Source organism: Drosophila yakuba, chromosome X (genome assembly GCF_016746365.2).
Source record: "Drosophila yakuba strain Tai18E2 chromosome X, Prin_Dyak_Tai18E2_2.1, whole genome shotgun sequence".
In the NCBI taxonomy this organism is placed as follows: Eukaryota; Metazoa; Arthropoda; class Insecta; order Diptera; family Drosophilidae; genus Drosophila; species Drosophila yakuba.
The window spans coordinates 17,476,294-17,494,521 of NC_052526.2; the positions used below are offsets into that span (position 1 = coordinate 17,476,294).

Below are 18,228 nucleotides of genomic sequence, written 5' to 3' on the forward strand. Positions count from 1 at the left end.
ATTTTGGCCTGCAATTCTGACAGTTCGAGCGCAGGCGCTCTCAGTTCCGCCGCTCATTCGCCTCTCCCGAAGATAAAAGCCGATAAGACAGTGGAGTGCGAAAATTTCATAAACCTTTGGCGGTAATAAAGTTAAAGCCATCGTATAAGTGTTAGAATATCATATTTTGTATCACTTACAAGTAACACTAACATAATGATGAATGTGGGTGAACTCCGTGACACAGAGGAAGAGAAGATCAAGAGAAAGAGAGGAAGAGGGAGAGAGAGAAAGATGTGCAATCGCCGGCAAAAGCTTGAGTTGTTTGTAAACAATGGGGCACTTTCTTTAAAGCTGGCAATGCTGCACTCTTTAATTTGGCGCGCAATTTGGAGTAATTTAAAATGCTTGTTTCCCACTGAAACATATTTGTAATTGTCTCCATATATCAAGAGATATTTATGAAATACCAACAATCATCTTGTCCATATACTTGGGGTCTACAGTTAAGTTAACTTACGGCATTTATTGCCTTTTCTTTATATTTGGGAAAATGGTTTTAAAATAGTAACATGTGTTGAGTATGAAAAAAATAAAAATATCTGATGCTATCTTTTAAGTTATAGAAACACATAAATATTTAAAGCGTTTTTCATTTAAAAGCCGTACACAGCCTTATCATTATTTTATTTATAATCACATCAATATTTTATGAATTTACTTATCATTCAGCATGTTTGTTCATTTCGGATAAATTTTTCATATTTTCATAAATTTGATTTAAGAGTTTCTGTAATCGAATTTATCACATAGTCATAAGCAGTTTAAACTATTACTTTTTAAAGGACCGTTTTAAGAGCTATTATGGACAGACTTTTTTGTTTATGGCATTTATTTTATTACCCTTTCAAATAAATTGTTATATGTTAATGGAGGATTCCAGCCGCGACGACTTAGTTGCCCAGGATTGAACTTCTAGAGTCTGCTCCTCTTTCGCCATCTTAGCTGCAACAAACTTTTCTGTTCCTCCGAAAATTTCGCCCAGATTTATCCGTTTTTCTCTATGTTTTTCTTTTCTCGCCTGGTTCTCACCTTTCCGCTCAAGTTGCGCCAATAAATTTGTGCGCTCCCAATGCCTTTACTGCTTTACGGATTACCACACCTGCTGGAGCCACCACCACCACCATCACCTCCTCCACCATCGTTCTCCTCCATCCGCCTCCATTGCCATTTCCGCGTCTTTGAAGCCGTGCACTTCCGCTGCTCCGGCTGCTTCAGTTGGTCAAGTGGGAAGTGGTATTCCCTACTTGGCCAGTGGCCATTGACCATCATCATCATTACTATTATCGGCGGGTTACGCAACGCTCTTTATCAGCGAGTGCACAGGAAGAAAATAATTTCATTTTTAATTTTAAATTTAACAAAAATATGTCATCTGGCATTAGAAAATTTATTGCATTTTTTAAAAAAATTAATAGTGCATCTTTTATATTCAAATTTTTTTAAAGTAACATTCATCCATTTTCTCGCCGTGTAGCTTGCACATGGCACGTTGCACGTTGCACGTTGCCCGGCGGCCGGCGGTCTTTCAATAAACCGGCCATAAAAATAAGGAGGTGCCGGGAGCGGTTCGATGCCGTTGGCTTTGTTTTCGCACTTAATGCCGCCGCCGCAGCGCGCTGAGCGTGACGGTAAATAAAGTGAAGTGGCCTGGAAGCGACGCACTGCAGCAGCAGCAGCTCCACCATCTCCACCATCTCCACCATCTGCCCCATCACCAGCAGCAACACCATCACCACCATCGGCAACCACTTTATACAGCTGAGCCAAGCACTGGCCCTCTTGCCAAGTCCGAGTTGCCAAGTTTGCTGCTGGCCAGTTAGTTTTTCCTTTTTAGGCCTTTTCCAGTCGCGGGGTAAACCGGGCGAAATTAAGTGAATCGGAAATGCCCCTAAAAAGATCAGGGCATTAATGTATTACATATATGTGCAGTCTGGAAATCGATACATTGCATTTGAGCTGACTTAGGAAATACATAGCTTTAACCAAAAGGAAAATATATAAGGATGCTTAGAAATATATAAACAGTTCCTTAAATATTGTAAAAATAATTGAATTTAATGTGAAATGTTTTGGTCAGCTAATATGTGAGCAAACAAACATCCAACGCATTTTATGCTCTAATTTATAGCGGTAATTTATATGCAGTTTAAATTAAATGGTTATCGCAAGTAAACCATATTATATATTAGGATTATAAAAACCGAAAAGGGATTAATTTGTGCCAAAACGGCATATCGATTGCCCGCGCTTTATATTGCCATTTTTGTGACTATTTATTTTCATTAAATCATAAGTACAGCGAGTAATACAGCAACTTCTGGGCGGGATTGTGGAAAAAGAAGGGGATCGGCTTGACTGGAGGTCAGATCGTCGCCTGCCAATGCTTGTTTACGGATTTGTGGGCCAGAAGTGCTTAATTGCCCGAAACAAGGCCCAAACCAGTTGACCATGCCCATGCCCATGTGCAATGTGCAGTGGACAGTGTGCAATGTGCAATGTGCAACGTGCAGCGTGCAGCGTCCAGCGGACAGAAGACAGAGGACAGCGGTCAGTTCCCCTCGAATGTGGCCTGTTGAATTTGGCCAAAATTGCCAACGGTTGTTGCAGCTTAATTGCTTTTTGTGCGCCGCCCTGCTGCACTGGAGTTTTTGGCTTTAATGAGGCGATGTCGTCGACTTTGGGTCTGTGGACCGCAGTGCGTATGCGTAATTAACACAGAAATCAAACTCGCTGCTGGCTTTGACTGAATCTACGCGCTGCTCTCTGCTCTGCAGGTGGGATAACAAAACAATACCCGGGATATAACAACACTGCCCCCGCTCCTCAGCAGCATTCGAAAAACGGATGGCCTCGAGGGATATACATACATGTCGGTGGATACGTATACGCGTACCATCAGATACAGATACAGTTGCACAGACAGCTACAGATACAGATACACACATGTGTGTTGGGGAAAAGCAACAAGCTGGTCGACCCACGCCGTGCGAATGCCAATGAAAAGGCCGCTTTTTAACACCCGGATGGAGACGAGTTTTTCAGGAATTTTTCCAATCAATTGATAATTAAAAGACACACATTGACAGAGGATGGCACGGACATACTCACGGAATTTCATGCATTTTGTTCTTTGGGTTTTTTTTTTTTTTTTTGCTTTTTATCTCACATGTGCTTGCACTTTCAATTAAAACTATTTCTGGCTTGATCAAATTTTGTATGAATTTCAAACGGTTCATCTCTTTTTTTTTTGGGTATTTTGAAAATTGATTTTTTAGAATATTTGAGGTGGCGAAAATTTGTAATTTGGTTGAGAAAATGTGACAGAGAGTTGGGTTAAAGTTGCTCCAGGTACCCATTGCATACACAAGCAGCACAGCACATCATTTGGTTTTCCACGCCCTCAGCCATTTCAGCCGAACTTTAAGCCATTCGAGGCGCAGCTCCACAAGCGGAATGGAAATGGATTCATAAATTATACAACAAGAAGAAGCTGTACTACACATGAAATATGCGAATTAGGTTGTAGGGGCTCCGAACTGCCGGTCGAAAGCCATAATTCAGCACAATTGGCCAGGAGCCGCCTTGGGTCTATCAGTGTCCATCAACCGGGCAACCGGGCAACTGGGCAACTGGGTGGCAGTCGAAGATGCCACTGCCACCTTCAGGGAGGTGGTTGCCAAGGCCAACTGCATATGGAGGGCTTCCTGGTCCAGGCCAAACTAATAAGCCAACTCAATTAGGGGGCTGGCGAGGCAAAAAAAAAAACATTCGGCCAAATGCGAAAAATGGGGAAACTCGATTGGAAATCCTGGAGACTGGAGGATGCTCAGTAGGCTGTATAAAAGTGGGAAATTGCCCAGGCAGCAAAATCGGTATTTTTCCCTGAATTTTACTCATGCTCTGCATGACTTTGTGTGTGAATGAAACAACGCCATAATATTTTTCCCATGAAGCTTAGTTTTTTGCTATTAAACATACTATTTATCTAAAAATGCTTGAAAGGACCTAGACCTATATGGCTACTATTGATATATGCAGATTCCTGATGCCAGTCTATAAATACTCCAACGAAATTGCGAACCGCGCATTTTTGCGGCTGCTGAGCGTCTGTGCCCCAAAAAATGTACTCAAACACACACACACACACACATACACATATGTGGGTGCACGCAAATATCAATAAAATAAACTAATTTAATTAAAAGGCCGTGGGCGGTGGGCGTGTTGTATGTGGCATGCAACGTGCGGCGGCAAAAATCAGGTCACTAAGTCACTAACCCAGCTAACTCATGATTGTCGGATAAGTTTGGCTGCGGCTGGGAACCAACGGGCCTGTCGGCGAACCCAACTGCATATGGCAATTATTTATGCATTTATTATTTATTTATGTACATAAGGCGACAGTTGAGGTGCACTTACCAAGCACTTGCCAGCGAATATTAATGCGAACCTATTACACTATCAGTTATGCGAATATTCAAGTTTATGTTTAATGTATTGATTTCGCAGTGTTATTTGCCACTGCTTTTAAACTGCTTAAAACTGGCAAAATAAATTAAAATAAAATAATAAAAACTGGCCAGCTTTAAGCTTACCAATCGAATATAATAGCGATAAGACAGCATAGACTTTCCCGCGTCTAGCTCCATTGGAATTGCGTATACGCAGCGTTGCCCAAGCGAGTGCATAATTGCAGCACTTAGACGCAATTTGCGGTGTTACTTAATTGCTGTCGGTCTCCTGAATCGATGTTAGCCGCAAGAAAATATATATTTTTTGCTAACTCCACACTAAATATACACCTGGGTTATACTAAAAATATATGAAAATATAGATTATAAGGAAATAAACACCCATTTGCTGAGTTCGTTTCAACTGCATTATTTATAGATCGCCTCGTGTTTTCAGCAGATTCTTTTTTAATGAAAATATCGTTAAGGGCACGAAGTTTGATGGACCTCCATTTACGTGGGCATTCCTCAAGTAATCTCGTTAGCCGACAATGAATGAAATTAAATAAAAAACAAAGTGAAAATCAAGTCAAGTGCCATTATTGTGTTTCTTTTTTTTTTTTTTTTTGCGCCCCACCTCCCATTTCGTTTAGCTGCTTTGAATATTCTCATTACTGCGATGTAATATTACCAACGAGGGAACAGTGAGCCTGAAAATAATAATAAATGCGCAGATTGCACAACAAATTAACGCGGGGGGGCCACGTGGGCGTGGCATGTCGGGGCCACTACCCGCCCACTTGTCAAGCGTTTTCAATATCGCAGCTCTGGCATCGAAGCAAAAATAAAAATAAAACACAACACAATAAAAATGGTCAAAAAAAAAAAATAATGAAAAAATAATTCTCTGAAAATATGAAAATATGAAAATACTAGATGAAGACAGCAAGACACAACAAAGGCGCACGAACGAACCAAGTGCACAAAGGCGGCTCGAATCTGGCCAAAAAGATCTGGCTACATGGAGGTGTGGCCGGCCGCCTTTTTGCCTATTGATTTCGTAATTGAAGGTTAAATTTTAATGCTCTCGACTAAGCAACTGTGTGCGTATCACGTACACTCACACACATATACACACAAGTGCTGGCTGTTGGCAGTTAATAGCGCGTAATATCAGGACATTGCTCCAGTTTCGGTTCGCTGCGGCCACGCCCTCATTGGAGTGGCGTGCGCCATCTGGCGGACTTCTGGACACACCAGGTGGGTGGCGAGCATTACGAGGTTGCTGCGATAAGATTGCCATTACGATGTAGCAACGAAATTAGCAATGGCTGCTACATTAAAACACCTCAATTCGGTGCTTCAGTTAAGCGATTGCCGCATTTGAGGGTAAACTACCACATATCGTAGAATTTTATTGGGCTATGGCATTTCTGAGCTAGAGATAAAATTGAAAGGCCAGCATTTTTATTTACAGTATCAGTAACTTCAGGTTATGCTGCACACCATATTCCAATGATGGTGAGTTGGTCTTGTAGGTGGTCAACCCAATCATGACCAGCCATCCTGCTCCTCTATCAATCCTCTATCCTCTATCGCCATTGACATCGATGCCACGCTGACGCGGCGCTGTCAGGTCATGTCGGTCATTAATCTTCGCCTCTGGAAATTCCACGCAAAAGGCCAACAAAGGCGGGAATGGAAAGCGGCATGTGTGATAATGGTCGAGTGTGTGCGGCCAAGTATTTAGGCAAATGTCGCCAGCTCAAACCACCAAAAACTAAGCCCCACATCGCCAAATGGACAACGGACAACGGACAGTGGACAACGGACAGTGGACAACGGACAGTGGACAACGGACAACAGACAATGGACATGGATACAATGACAGCGATGGGCGACGGCGGTTTCAAGAGCAGTTCGGCGAAAACAGCAGTTAAGGGAATGCCAACTGCAGCGGCTGTCAGTCATTGTCCAATGTGCTGATACCCTGTAATTTACCCACTGACAACTTGATGCTGGTCAACTAAAAGGTTATAAGCTTCGAAAAGCACTGTTTGTGATAGTATTTTTGCAGATATTAAGAACTTTAAAGGTTTTATATCTCAATTTGGCCATATTTATTTTAATTTATTTTTGTAGAGTTTTTGTAGCCATAAGCCATTATAAACATAATTAAGTGGCTACGTGGATTTATTGGGTTCGTTTGAATCCAAAAGCAGGCATACGATCCAAAATGAGGCGTGACACCTTTAAGTTATAGGAAAGTATGTTAAGGAAAGTAAAACATTAACATTAATTTGCGTAACTAAAGCCAGTAGTGTTTGTCGGCTATCTCCATCTCTGCGCAAAACATTTACTTTGCGTGGCAAAGGATATCACAATTTCGTGAGGAACCGATCCGTGGGCCTGTGGCTTTGTTTTGGCTCGTTGTGTGCGCCTTTGTGACCCACATAGACGTGAAATGTTGCGCCCGACTGGACACCACAATGTGACGGGTGGTTGAAGTGGGTGGTTCGGGTGGTGTGAGTAAAGTGGGTGGCGGTGGGTGGTGCTGGTGCTGGTGCTGGTGGCTTGCTGTGAAAAGGACATTGAGATGGCTATGGCTCGCTGCACTTGGCTGGGCCCGACTGCTTGTCCTGTATTGGCATTGCAATTATACAAATTAATGTCGGAGACAAAAAGCTCGCAGATTGCGTCGCCCGCAGCGCTGCCATTGTGTATTTATCGCGGATGGATATATAAGGTGGTGTGGGGGGTGGGGGGAAGGGGGTTGGGGATTGGGGAACGAATGATGGGCGGTAATTGAAACATCACGCCATTACACAATGCCACAAGGACGGGCTGAATGGAGAGGGGGTGGCTCATCAACAATGACAATCGATGATTGCGGCTGCATCGGGAATTGACTTCGCCTCGCACTTTCACACTGAGACAAACCGAGGCGCCACACAATAAGAGCTCATGAATGTGATTCATTTATGGAGTGAACCGGAGGGGGTCTCTATTACAACCTTGATTGCAGGTGTAATTGCAGTATCAAGCAGAAAGTACTGGCGGTATATGTACATAAGTCATCTGCGTACACTGACATCACTCTAACTTTGCGTGCAATACGAACTAGTGGGTTGCTAATTAAGTTCATTTAGTTACTACTATATTTTCTATTTGGAAAGTAAATGGGTTTCGTTTTTTTCCGTGCACTTCTTCAGGACTTTAGGACCAGAATTGGCAATGCCAAAACAAGTGGCGCCATCTCCAGCTTGATAATGCATTTACTGACCACCGCCTCCAGCTCCAAAAAATAAATGCATGTCTGTGCATTTGTTCTGAAGGTTGGCTGCGCTTTTACCCCCGATTCTGTTTCAGTTTCAGTTTCTGTTTTAGATTCTGATTCCGATTTTGATTCTGATTTCGGGTGGCCGACCCGCTCGCCCTGGCGAAGGTTTTCCCCGGTTGACAGTTGGAAAATGCTAGCAATTTCCCAGCGCCGCGTCGCCTTGGTTGCGAAACCTCTGTGTGTATTTGCTCCCAGGCGAACAGCCAGCTGTGGCCCATTACATAACACTCCCTGGCCCGCTCTACATGACCACCACACTCAGAGAAACGAAGGTTTGGCATATCACAATGACATAAATATTAATCATTTGCCTCCTTCGCCTTTGAAGATATACAAATGGTAAAAAACATGATAAAAACCATTTGTTCCATAGCGCTATTACAAATAATTCCAATTAATAATATATTACTTGCCAATTAACAGCCGAATTCTTGCAGTGTCTATATCTGTCCCTCGTCACGACAACGCACAAAGTGCGCATAAATTGCGAGCGAGCTACAAAAAACGGCTAACCAGCAACAAAATGGCTTAGATCAGAAAACAAAAACACAAATCAAAAACTAGCAAAAAGGCCCACTGCCCGATTTTGTGCCTTTCGAAAAGCTGCCAGGTCCTCAGGCCCCCAGCTCACAGCTTATAGCTTATAGCTCACAGCCCCCAGTTGCAATCTCCGACTGTGGGGCTGGAGTTGGGGCTCCCACTCTTGGCTTAAACCCCTCCCCAGCCCCCCTTTCCCATCAACCCAACCAATGCGATCCGATCCAGTCCAATCCGATCTGGCTGCCCAATTTCCGCGCCCATTTGGCGGCGGCTGCGTGAGAACTAGCAAAAAATAACAAATGGTAAATGGTAACTGGGAGGTGGATGTGTGTGCTGCGGTCATGGATATACCCACTAGAGGTGCTCAGGTTTGGCAATTTATCCATTTATTAATAACAACTAGGTAGATAGTTATAGTATAAGAACAGCTAGTATCTTTTTAAGGCATTTAGCTTAGTGCCCTTGAAATCAAGCACTTGTGTAATGGATATTCGGCACCTAATGAGCACTCTTCACAGTACTTTTATTATAATATACCAAAATGTATATCTTTATAATATTTAAGTACATTTCTACATCATTAACGTTAATTTTTATTAAATGATAATTCAGGCTTGCAACTATAAACTATCACATACATGCTGAACTTTTCTGTCAACAAAAGTCGTTGTTTAGTTCATTTATAATTTCATAAATTCCCTCTCTTATATGCACAAATATATTTACTTAATTACTGAGTGCGTGCCCACTCAAAGTGCCAAATGCGGGGTACGAAAAGTCTGTTAAAAAGTTGAACACAAAATGTCCGCAGGCTGGGCAAAAAAAATATAAATAAAAAACCAAAAAAAATGTGCAACGCACCGGGTGTGGTGGTGGAAAATGAAAAATCGAGGGGGTCCATTAATAAAGCACTTGACAACAGCCACGCGAGAATGAAATAATACGATATGATATGATATGATATAGGGTGCCATGGATATGACCCAAAACTCCTTCGGTTCGCTGGGCCAAAAATGGGACAATGAAAAACGGGAGTGGGTGAATTCCAATGGCTTCACCTTGTCCGCTGGCATTTCCTTTTGCCGCATGCGGACAAGTGCGGACAAATTTCCAATTAAACAATCGATGTGATTAACACGAAAGGCGATCGCTGCCGCCAAAAAGGGGGCGTGGCGGGTGGAGGAGGAGGTGGAGTTAGTGGTGGAGGCATTATTGCGTAGAGCGGCGCGCCTGCGCTCTGCCTGCTTTGCCAACTGATGAAAACCCGTTCTCATGGCTGCCGCCAACTTTTTTAGTTTTTTCCACTGATTTTCCTCAATTTGGTTTCTTTTTTTTTTTTTCGTTATTTGCACCATATTTTGAGAGCAGCTGCGAACTGCGAGCTGCAAGCTGCGTATAAATAGGCCCAAAGAACGGCGTACCGAGACAGTTACCAATCGCAATCCAATCGAACTGAGTCGAATTTTTTTCAAGTGAATCACTTAAACAATGGCATTCAAGGTGCGTGAAAAGCTGTGGCTCATCTCATCATTCTCATTTGACATGGAAAAAAGGAGTCGGCGGCACTAACGAGGATTCGAGTTTGCCTGCACTTGTTATCCTTTCCACTGAACATCAGGATGGGGGCACATCCTTTGCTCAGTCAGCTTTGTTGCTCCTTTGCTGGCAGGATAACTGGCTAGTGGCTCTCGACCTCATTTGGCCAACTGAAAGTGGATTCCAGTCTCGGCCCCACTCACAATTGATATTCAATGTCCAAGGCAATGAAAACGAGAGCAAGACCAACACGCATGCTAATTGCGCGACTGTCGAGTGGCAGCTGATTATGAGTTCTCAATCTGGGTCAGTTATGGCCAGGATTGGTCAGCATTGGTCAGCATTGGCCAGGAATACTTCAGCAAAATAGGCCATGAAGTGCCTGAATGGTGAAACATAACTTGTGTAAAAACGATATATAAAGCACCACTTTCATAGCAGATAATTACACTTTCAAGTGTCCGCAACAAATTGATTTTGCATCATTGTTGACTTACCAACAGAGTTCAGATACATAATTTGTATCCCTTTTTTTTATGATCATTTTCTGGCGCTATTTTAATGCAATCAATTGCTGGAAATCAGTGCGGCATTCAGTTGCACAAGTTGGAAATAACTTTCTATGCTTATTGTCTCTTTACAAAAATAGTTGCCAGCTAACGATTTATTTAACCTGGCTTGTATGGGACAGCTTTTAAGCGATAGAAATCACTGCGGCACCCTTTCAAGGCAATGCTCCACCATGGCACCGCCAACTATTCCAACTTTATCAACTTAATTAAAAGTTTTCTCGCCTGCAATTTCCTCCAGACGTTCGAACTGCGACATAGCCAAACGACACTGATTTATACAATACCGCATATTATATATATATATATATATATATATATATATCAAATATATAACGTACTTACAGGTTATCCTCTCCGTGGTCCTGGTGGCGTTGATCGCCTGCGTCCAGGCGAAGCCCGGCGGTCCGGCGGCCTACTCGATCAGCGCCCCCAGCGTTGACCACGCCTCCGTGGGCAGCACCCAGGAGCACACGGTGAAGGGCCACTACGGCCAGTCCTCCCAGTCGGACTACGCCAGCCAGGTCCAGACCGCCCACTCGCAGTCCCATGTCCAGCGCTCCAGCATCAGCAATGACGCAGGCCTGGCGCCCGTCGCCGCCCACGGCTACGCAGGTGAGTTCCGGGGTCGGAGTACCTCTCTCTCCCCAGGATCTGTCATCCACCAAGTCCATGGATCCACGATCCAACATCCAACGCCAAATGTACACCACCGCACCACCCAGCACACCACTCACACGCACCACTCTGTGTCCCCTTTGCACGTAGTCGCAGTGATGGCTCAGGTTTATTTATACTTGTATTTATTTATACATGGAATACACCTTGATATTCGAAACATTTTAAATGGTTCACAAAGGACTTACTGTACTTGAAACATTGCAAAGTTCGCATGTAAATGAGATGCACTCAAAGATAGACTCATAGATACACTGACAGATACACTGATAGATACACTGATAGATACTCTGATAGATATACTGATAGATATATAGATAGATAGATAGATAGATAGATAGATAGATAGATAGATAGATAGATAGATAGATAGATAGATAGATAGATAGAAAGATACACTGATAGATACACTGATAGATACACTCATTCATGCACTGATAGATAGATAGATACACTGACAGATACACTGATAGATACACTGATAGATACACTGATAGATACACTGATAGATACACTGATAGATAGATAGATAGATAGATAGATAGATAGATAGATAGATAGATAGATAGATAGATAGATAGATAGATAGATATATAGATAGAAAGATACACTGATAGATACACTGATAGATACACTCATTCATGCACTGATAGATAGATAGATACACTGACAGATACACTGATAGATACACTGACAGATACACTGATAGATACACTGATAGATACTCTGATAGATATACTGATAGATAGATAGATAGATAGATAGATAGATAGATAGATAGATAGATAGATAGATAGATAGATAGATAGATAGAAAGATACACTGATAGATACACTGATAGATACACTCATTCATGCACTGATAGATAGATAGATACACTGACAGATACACTGATAGATACACTGATAGATACACTGATAGATACACTGATAGATACACTGATAGATAGATAGATAGATAGATAGATAGATAGATAGATAGATAGATAGATAGATAGATAGATAGATATATAGATAGAAAGATACACTGATAGATACACTGATAGATACACTCATTCATGCACTGATAGATAGATAGATACACTGACAGATACACTCAAAGATACAAGTAGTTACAATACAAGCCGGCCATTGCTGCTTAGTTGATTGTTAACACTTTTAACCCGCAAATGCAAATGTAAAACCCAAGCTGCTCCGGCCCACGCCATCGCTGCGCCCGCCTACTCCTTGGGCTACGCCGGCCACACGGCTCCCGCCCAGATTCAGGGCGTGGCCTACGGCGGACACTATGCGGCCAGCGCTCCGGCAACCGTGCAGATCTCCGGACTGGGGCACTCGCTGGGACTGGGACACTCGCTGGGATTGGGACACACGACGCTGGGACTGGGCGGATACGGGGGCTACGGATACGGAGGCTATGGCTCCTATAGTGCCGCTCCGGCCATCTCGCACGGATATCTGGCCCATGCCCCAGTCGCCGCCGCTCCCGTTGTGAAGTACGCCGCTGCACCATCGTACGGTAGGTGACCAGGATATCCAGGATATCCAGGATATCCAGGATGTCGCGGATATCGAGGATATCGAGTTCCAGTATCCAGGACTAACTAACCCCAATCTAACCCCATTTCCCATCTCTCCCAGCTCTAACTTCACTTTTTCGCACTCTCGCACGCTTTCTCGCATCCCCGAATATCTGATTCCTCAGCGATTTTGCAACTAATTTTGCCACGAGTTTTTTCGTTGTCCGAAAGCAGAAAAGGAACTTTATTGTGTTTTCGTCCCGGTGGCCAAGTGCACTTGGCAAAAACAAACTTTGACCCGACTGCTGCTGGTGGTGGTGGAGTGCACAGCGCAAGTTTCGCTCCATCAGGCTTTCCTGATATATGGGTTAGTCCGGCGAATCCAGGTGGATCTGGGTTATAGTTTCAATGCAGCAAGCTAAAGGCACAAACTTTAGGGAAAATGATTTTAAGTTGAAGCGTGAAAAGCGCCAGGTGCTGGCTAGCAAAGAACATCATAGAGATCCTCCAGTGATAAGATGCAAACGATGGCGACTTGAAACAAAGAGCCCAGCTGAGGTTAAAGCCCTCAAGGATCATTGCTTCAAAGGATTGCCCAAAACGAAGCCCAGGGCAATCGATACATCTCGGCCATGTGGCCATGTGGCCATGTGGGCAGGCAAACAAAGCGGCCAACAAAAGGGATAATCGGTTTTGGGTCCGGCCGCAATCGATTTGTCTTGCTAGAAAACAGATACAAATTCGGCAGTGAGGTAACCATCAAACTGGCCATGTAATCAATCATTCGTCGCCCATCTTTTTCGTAGGCATCGCTTTTTAAAGCGCACACTAAGGTGGTGCCAAAAACTGCATCCCAATGGCTCTGGGCATTCAGCTGGCCAACTCCAACTCCAACTCCAAGTCCAAGTCAGCGAGTCACCCAAAACGCCCAGTCACCCAGTTCCTTGGATGTCACTTGATTGATGTTGGCTGACACTTTCCAGTGCACGGCGAGAAATGAGTCATTAACTGCCCATTGGTCACTGATTGTAATATTTCGGCACACCATGGCGTATACTTGATATTTGCTTTGTGTGCTGCCAACTCAAAGCATGAATGTTGTTCGTTCAAAAGGACAGTGGTGCACTGCAGTTAAATGAATAGCACAACACAACAGTAGTGTCAGACTGTTTCAAGTCGAATTTTAATTAACTTCGAACCCAAGGCACAGAATCTGCACGTAGTTTTTTTTTTGGAAAACAGTGGACCATTGTTCGGCACAGCAAGGGCGATATAAAAAGATTCGGCAGCCCAACTCTCTGGGTATTCCATTCATTGTACGATGTATTTTGGCCCTGTGCAGCAATGTTCACCAAGTGGGTGGGTAAGTTGGTGGTTGGTTAGGCCATGTCAGGTGGTTGCCGTTGACAACCTTTAAGTGCCGCATTGGGCGGAGCCCCGGAGGCTGGTGTATTGTCCAAACAATGGACAGGATGCTAATTTGGGGAAGCTCTATCTCGACCTGCCCTCTGTGACCATCTCTCTTTCAGCCCAGCCATCTGTCTCTGTCCATCTTTCTCCTGTGTCTTCACTCGCCCTGTTCTGTGTGCTTGTTCTTCTTCTTATGTTTTTTTTTTTTTTTTTTTATAATAAACCTACTAACGTTGTTGTGTGTGCCATCTCTGCCCCCCGCCTGCTCTTCCACAGCTCCTGGAATCATTGGACACGGCATTGGACTGGCCGCCCCCGCATACGCTGCCCCCGCCTACGCCGCTCCCGCATACGCCACGCATCTGGCCGGTCCCGTGGTGAAGTGAGTATCCGGCTCGCAGGACCATATTAATAAGGTTGCCTCATAATCGCCACCAACGCTACCACCAACCACTACCACTTTCAGGGCCGCCGTCGCCGCACCCGCCCTCGTGCACACATCGGTCTCCGGCCATGGTATTCACTATGGCTACTAGAGGATCCACCGCCCACCGCCTACCGCTCACCACCTCCGCACCGCCCCCCCCCCGCACACACACAAATTCACACTCCCAGCCCAGTCTGGCTAACTACACTAAAAGGCACAATAATACCCAGAGCGTGTCGGTAGCTGTTGTTCGCCTTAATTAAAACTCAATTTGTTAACTGCACCAAGAGCCTGTGACCCGTGAGCCATTCGACGGGAGCCAACCAGGAGCCAGGAGTCAGCCAGGAGGAGTCAACCTGGAGCCAACCACACCTGAACTCACCTGTGCCACCTGGTTGATGAACGCAGGGGGGAGGAGTGCAGCGGGCGGATGCAGCGGAGCCGCACGCTTCGTTTCTATTAACGTGTTGTTGGCCTGGTCCCAGAGCTTAAACCCAACCCCAACACCCCCCACCACCCCTCCAAGTCCCCCATACCGCATTGTGAATGCTGAATGTGTTTTTTTTTTATCGCGGTTGAATTTACGTTGTATTTAAACTTAATTTGTAAACTGAAACGAAATGCATGTGGAAATGTTGGAAAAAATAAGCTCGTTGTTATAACTGACTGAGAGAGGGGGAGAGGGGGATTATAGTTGTAGAAGGTTGGCCTGTCGCTTTATATGATATATGATATATGATATGATGCGATGCGCTGTGGTGCAGGCACTGCAGTGCTCTCCCCTTTTTTGCCCATGATGCGGACCAGAGAAGCAGGCCGAGATTTATTTGCCACGCATCAGTTGATCAGCATACTTTATGGCGCATAACATGACGTGCGTTTCATGAGCATAAGTCTCGCGGCACCAAAAGCGACACTTGCAATGCCAGTCCATTGTCGATTCATTGCCACGAAACGCACTGTACCGCCACCGACCATAAATATGGTGTACTATATGTGGCTCCGCCAAATACCAAGTGAAAGTGCAAAGGCCCAGAAAACCAATTTACGTCACATCGACGACCATACGGGCAATGGGCAATGGGCAACGGGCATCGCACATGGCCCAAAATAGATGATAACCCGTTTATTTCGGTCCTGGCCCAAAATATATAGCCTACATAGAAAATAAACCCCTTCGATGGCATTCAAAATGTCACTGAGTTTCGCGCAAGAGTGAAAGTCAGAGTTTGCCAGCTAAGTCGCAGCAAGTTGAATGATGGGATGGCGAAGGACGACAGCTTTAAGGGCCATCAACAAGGATTACACTGGGCGCGATATAACTGCAGCAGGATAGCAGCTGGAGCAGAAAATCCACTCACTTAAAGGATACTTCCTTTCACGAGTATTATGTGCTAATTAGCGTGATTTCTTCTGTGCAAATAAAGGGGTATATATCTTAGCTTTCCATCCCCTGAGGCTCTCCTTAAATTTGAAATACGATAATATATATTTAGCTTAGAATTTAGCTTTGGGGTTTTTTGCTTAATATGTACTCTTATCTTCTTACATTTGAAATACGATAATATGTATTTAGCTTGCAATTTAGCTTTGGGTATTTTTGCTCAATATGTACTCATGTTTTGGCCAACAACTCAAGGCTAAGAACCGATTTACAATGGCTGCTGATAAAGTACATATTTCGGTGTTTAGCAATTATAATCAGAAGCACTCAACTTCCCCCAGTGGACAGTGGACGGGTCCTTGGGGCGCCAAGTTAGCTCATAATTGTGCAGCTAATTGAGAAACCAAACCGAGGCCCCTGTTTTTTTTTTAGGAACCTGCTGCAGTTTTGCTGCTTTCCCAGGACACGAGAGTTGGCCACAGGTGGCCCAGGATCCATTGGCAAGGGATGTGCTTTGTTTGTCTTTGTATCTGAATGCAGCGCTTTGTTTTGCCAACTCGTTCGGGGAAATGAACAGGATGCGGTCCTACGCACACAACATCTGCAACACACACAGGGACACACACACACACACACACACTTGCTACACTTTGGCAGGATACTCGCAGGATACGCACACGCACACGTGGGCTTATTTAGTAACTATATTTGCTTTGCGTCTCTAGTTCGGCTGCTTTTCCACTTCTTTTGCCCATTTTCCCATTTTCTTTTTCCAGTTTTTCCTGCTGTCTCTGCTTTCGCTGTTTGCTGTTGCCCGGTGTTTGTGTATTTGTGTATTTGCCTGGCCGACACTAAATTGGAATTTTCCATGCAAATACGTCGATGTAGAGACTGTGGAAGAGGGTCTCCTTCGTTGGTTTTCCAATTAATATTCGGCCTACAAATTGAATTAGTTGCCGTACGTGGCCATAATCAGTTGGCCAACTCCTCAATATTTATTATATTTGCAGCATTTTCCGGCTACGCCTTATGGTGCCAACATGTTTGTGGAAGTGACTTAGTCAGCGGGTCGTCCGGTGGTGGTGGTGATGGTGATGGTGATGGTGGGTACATCTAATGCAATTGTCGTGTTTTGGCCACGGATTGGGGATGCCATATTCCGATTGCCCGTTTTGTTCTTGGCTCGAGCTGCACTTACTGTTTACATTGGCCCGCAATGCACTGATGGCCTTGCCGGCAGGTGTCCTGCCAAGAACGAATCCCTCCAAGGACACGTTTTTGCACAGCCCACCCCAGTTTTTGGAGCCAAAGTAACCATTATTCCACTGGCAACCGTCACCTGTTGGCCACTGTGCGGAATTGCCTGGAGGCTGTTTCAGTGTTTGGCAGACAGGTGGCTATTGGGATTGGGTAGCTGGTGTGCTGGAAAAGCTGGGGAAAGCTGGGAAAGCGGCCCAAAATTGCATAACACCCTCTCAATTGTCGTGGCGCCGCAAACAAGTGCACGGCCCAGAATTACTATGTCTATATTGCCACAGTTTCGTGGGTTTAAGTGGAATAGAAGGCATTGAAAAATCTAGGTAAATTTAAAAGCCTTTAAGGATGGATAATCATCGTAAATAAATCTTATTTGGGATATCCATTGGTACACGGCCTAAAGTTTGCTTATTGCTTTTAAATGCATTTAAAAATCGAAATTAAAAAAAAGCTATGAAAGTGATGTGCTTCTTAAAAGTGCGACTATAGAGCTTGTATAAAATAAGTTTCCTATACAAACTCCTTACACCTCACTTTTTCAGTGTAAGAGTAGCCAATCGAATCGGTTTCTCGCAGTGCAGATATGGATATAAATATGGATGCACACGTGGCCACTCAAAGGATTCGGAGCTCACCATGTATTGTTTGGACGGGGCTTCGCTGCGGCCAGTTGAGTCCATTCCCATCCAGTGGCCTCGCTCTCATCATCATCATTATAATCATCATCACCATCGTCATCATTATCATCATCATCATCATCATCATCGTCATCATCCTCGTTCCAATTAGCCAGCGGGCAGCCAGTGCACTTGTTTCCATACCCATGGATGCCCCGCGCCGCGTGGCAAGTGGCAAGTGGTGTCCATTCCCATGGACGCCTAATAATACACCCGCAATCGAAGCCCGCCAGTGGAACCGGGATGTACGATGGCATGGAACTGGGGCCCGGATTATATAAAGTCTATAAACAGATTCAATGGCAGCACACAATGGCCAATGCGATGGCATGGCGGTCCATTTGAAAACAATATTAATGCATTAATTGCACGTGAGCACGGCGGCTAGTTGAAGATGA

At 44.4% G+C, this 18,228-nt stretch overlaps 1 protein-coding gene and 1 long non-coding RNA gene across 2 annotated transcripts; both read left to right on the forward strand.

The window, feature by feature from the left end:
* Nucleotides 1–37: 37 nt before the first annotated feature.
* Nucleotides 38–616, forward strand: LOC120321706. The gene is made up of 2 exons (XR_005561406.1): nucleotides 38–122; nucleotides 183–616. It is a non-coding gene; the product is annotated as an uncharacterized LOC120321706 (long non-coding RNA).
* Nucleotides 617–6,191: 5,575 nt separating this feature from the next.
* Nucleotides 6,192–15,160, forward strand: LOC120320586 (cuticle protein 21.3). Its single transcript, XM_043206852.1, has 5 exons — nucleotides 6,192–6,455; nucleotides 10,826–11,093; nucleotides 12,345–12,674; nucleotides 14,362–14,467; nucleotides 14,552–15,160. The coding sequence occupies exons 1-5, from the start codon at nucleotides 6,192–6,194 to the stop codon at nucleotides 14,619–14,621; spliced, it is 1,038 nt and encodes a 345-aa protein (XP_043062787.1). The 3' UTR covers nucleotides 14,622–15,160.
* The last annotated feature ends 3,068 nt before the right edge of the window (nucleotides 15,161–18,228 follow it).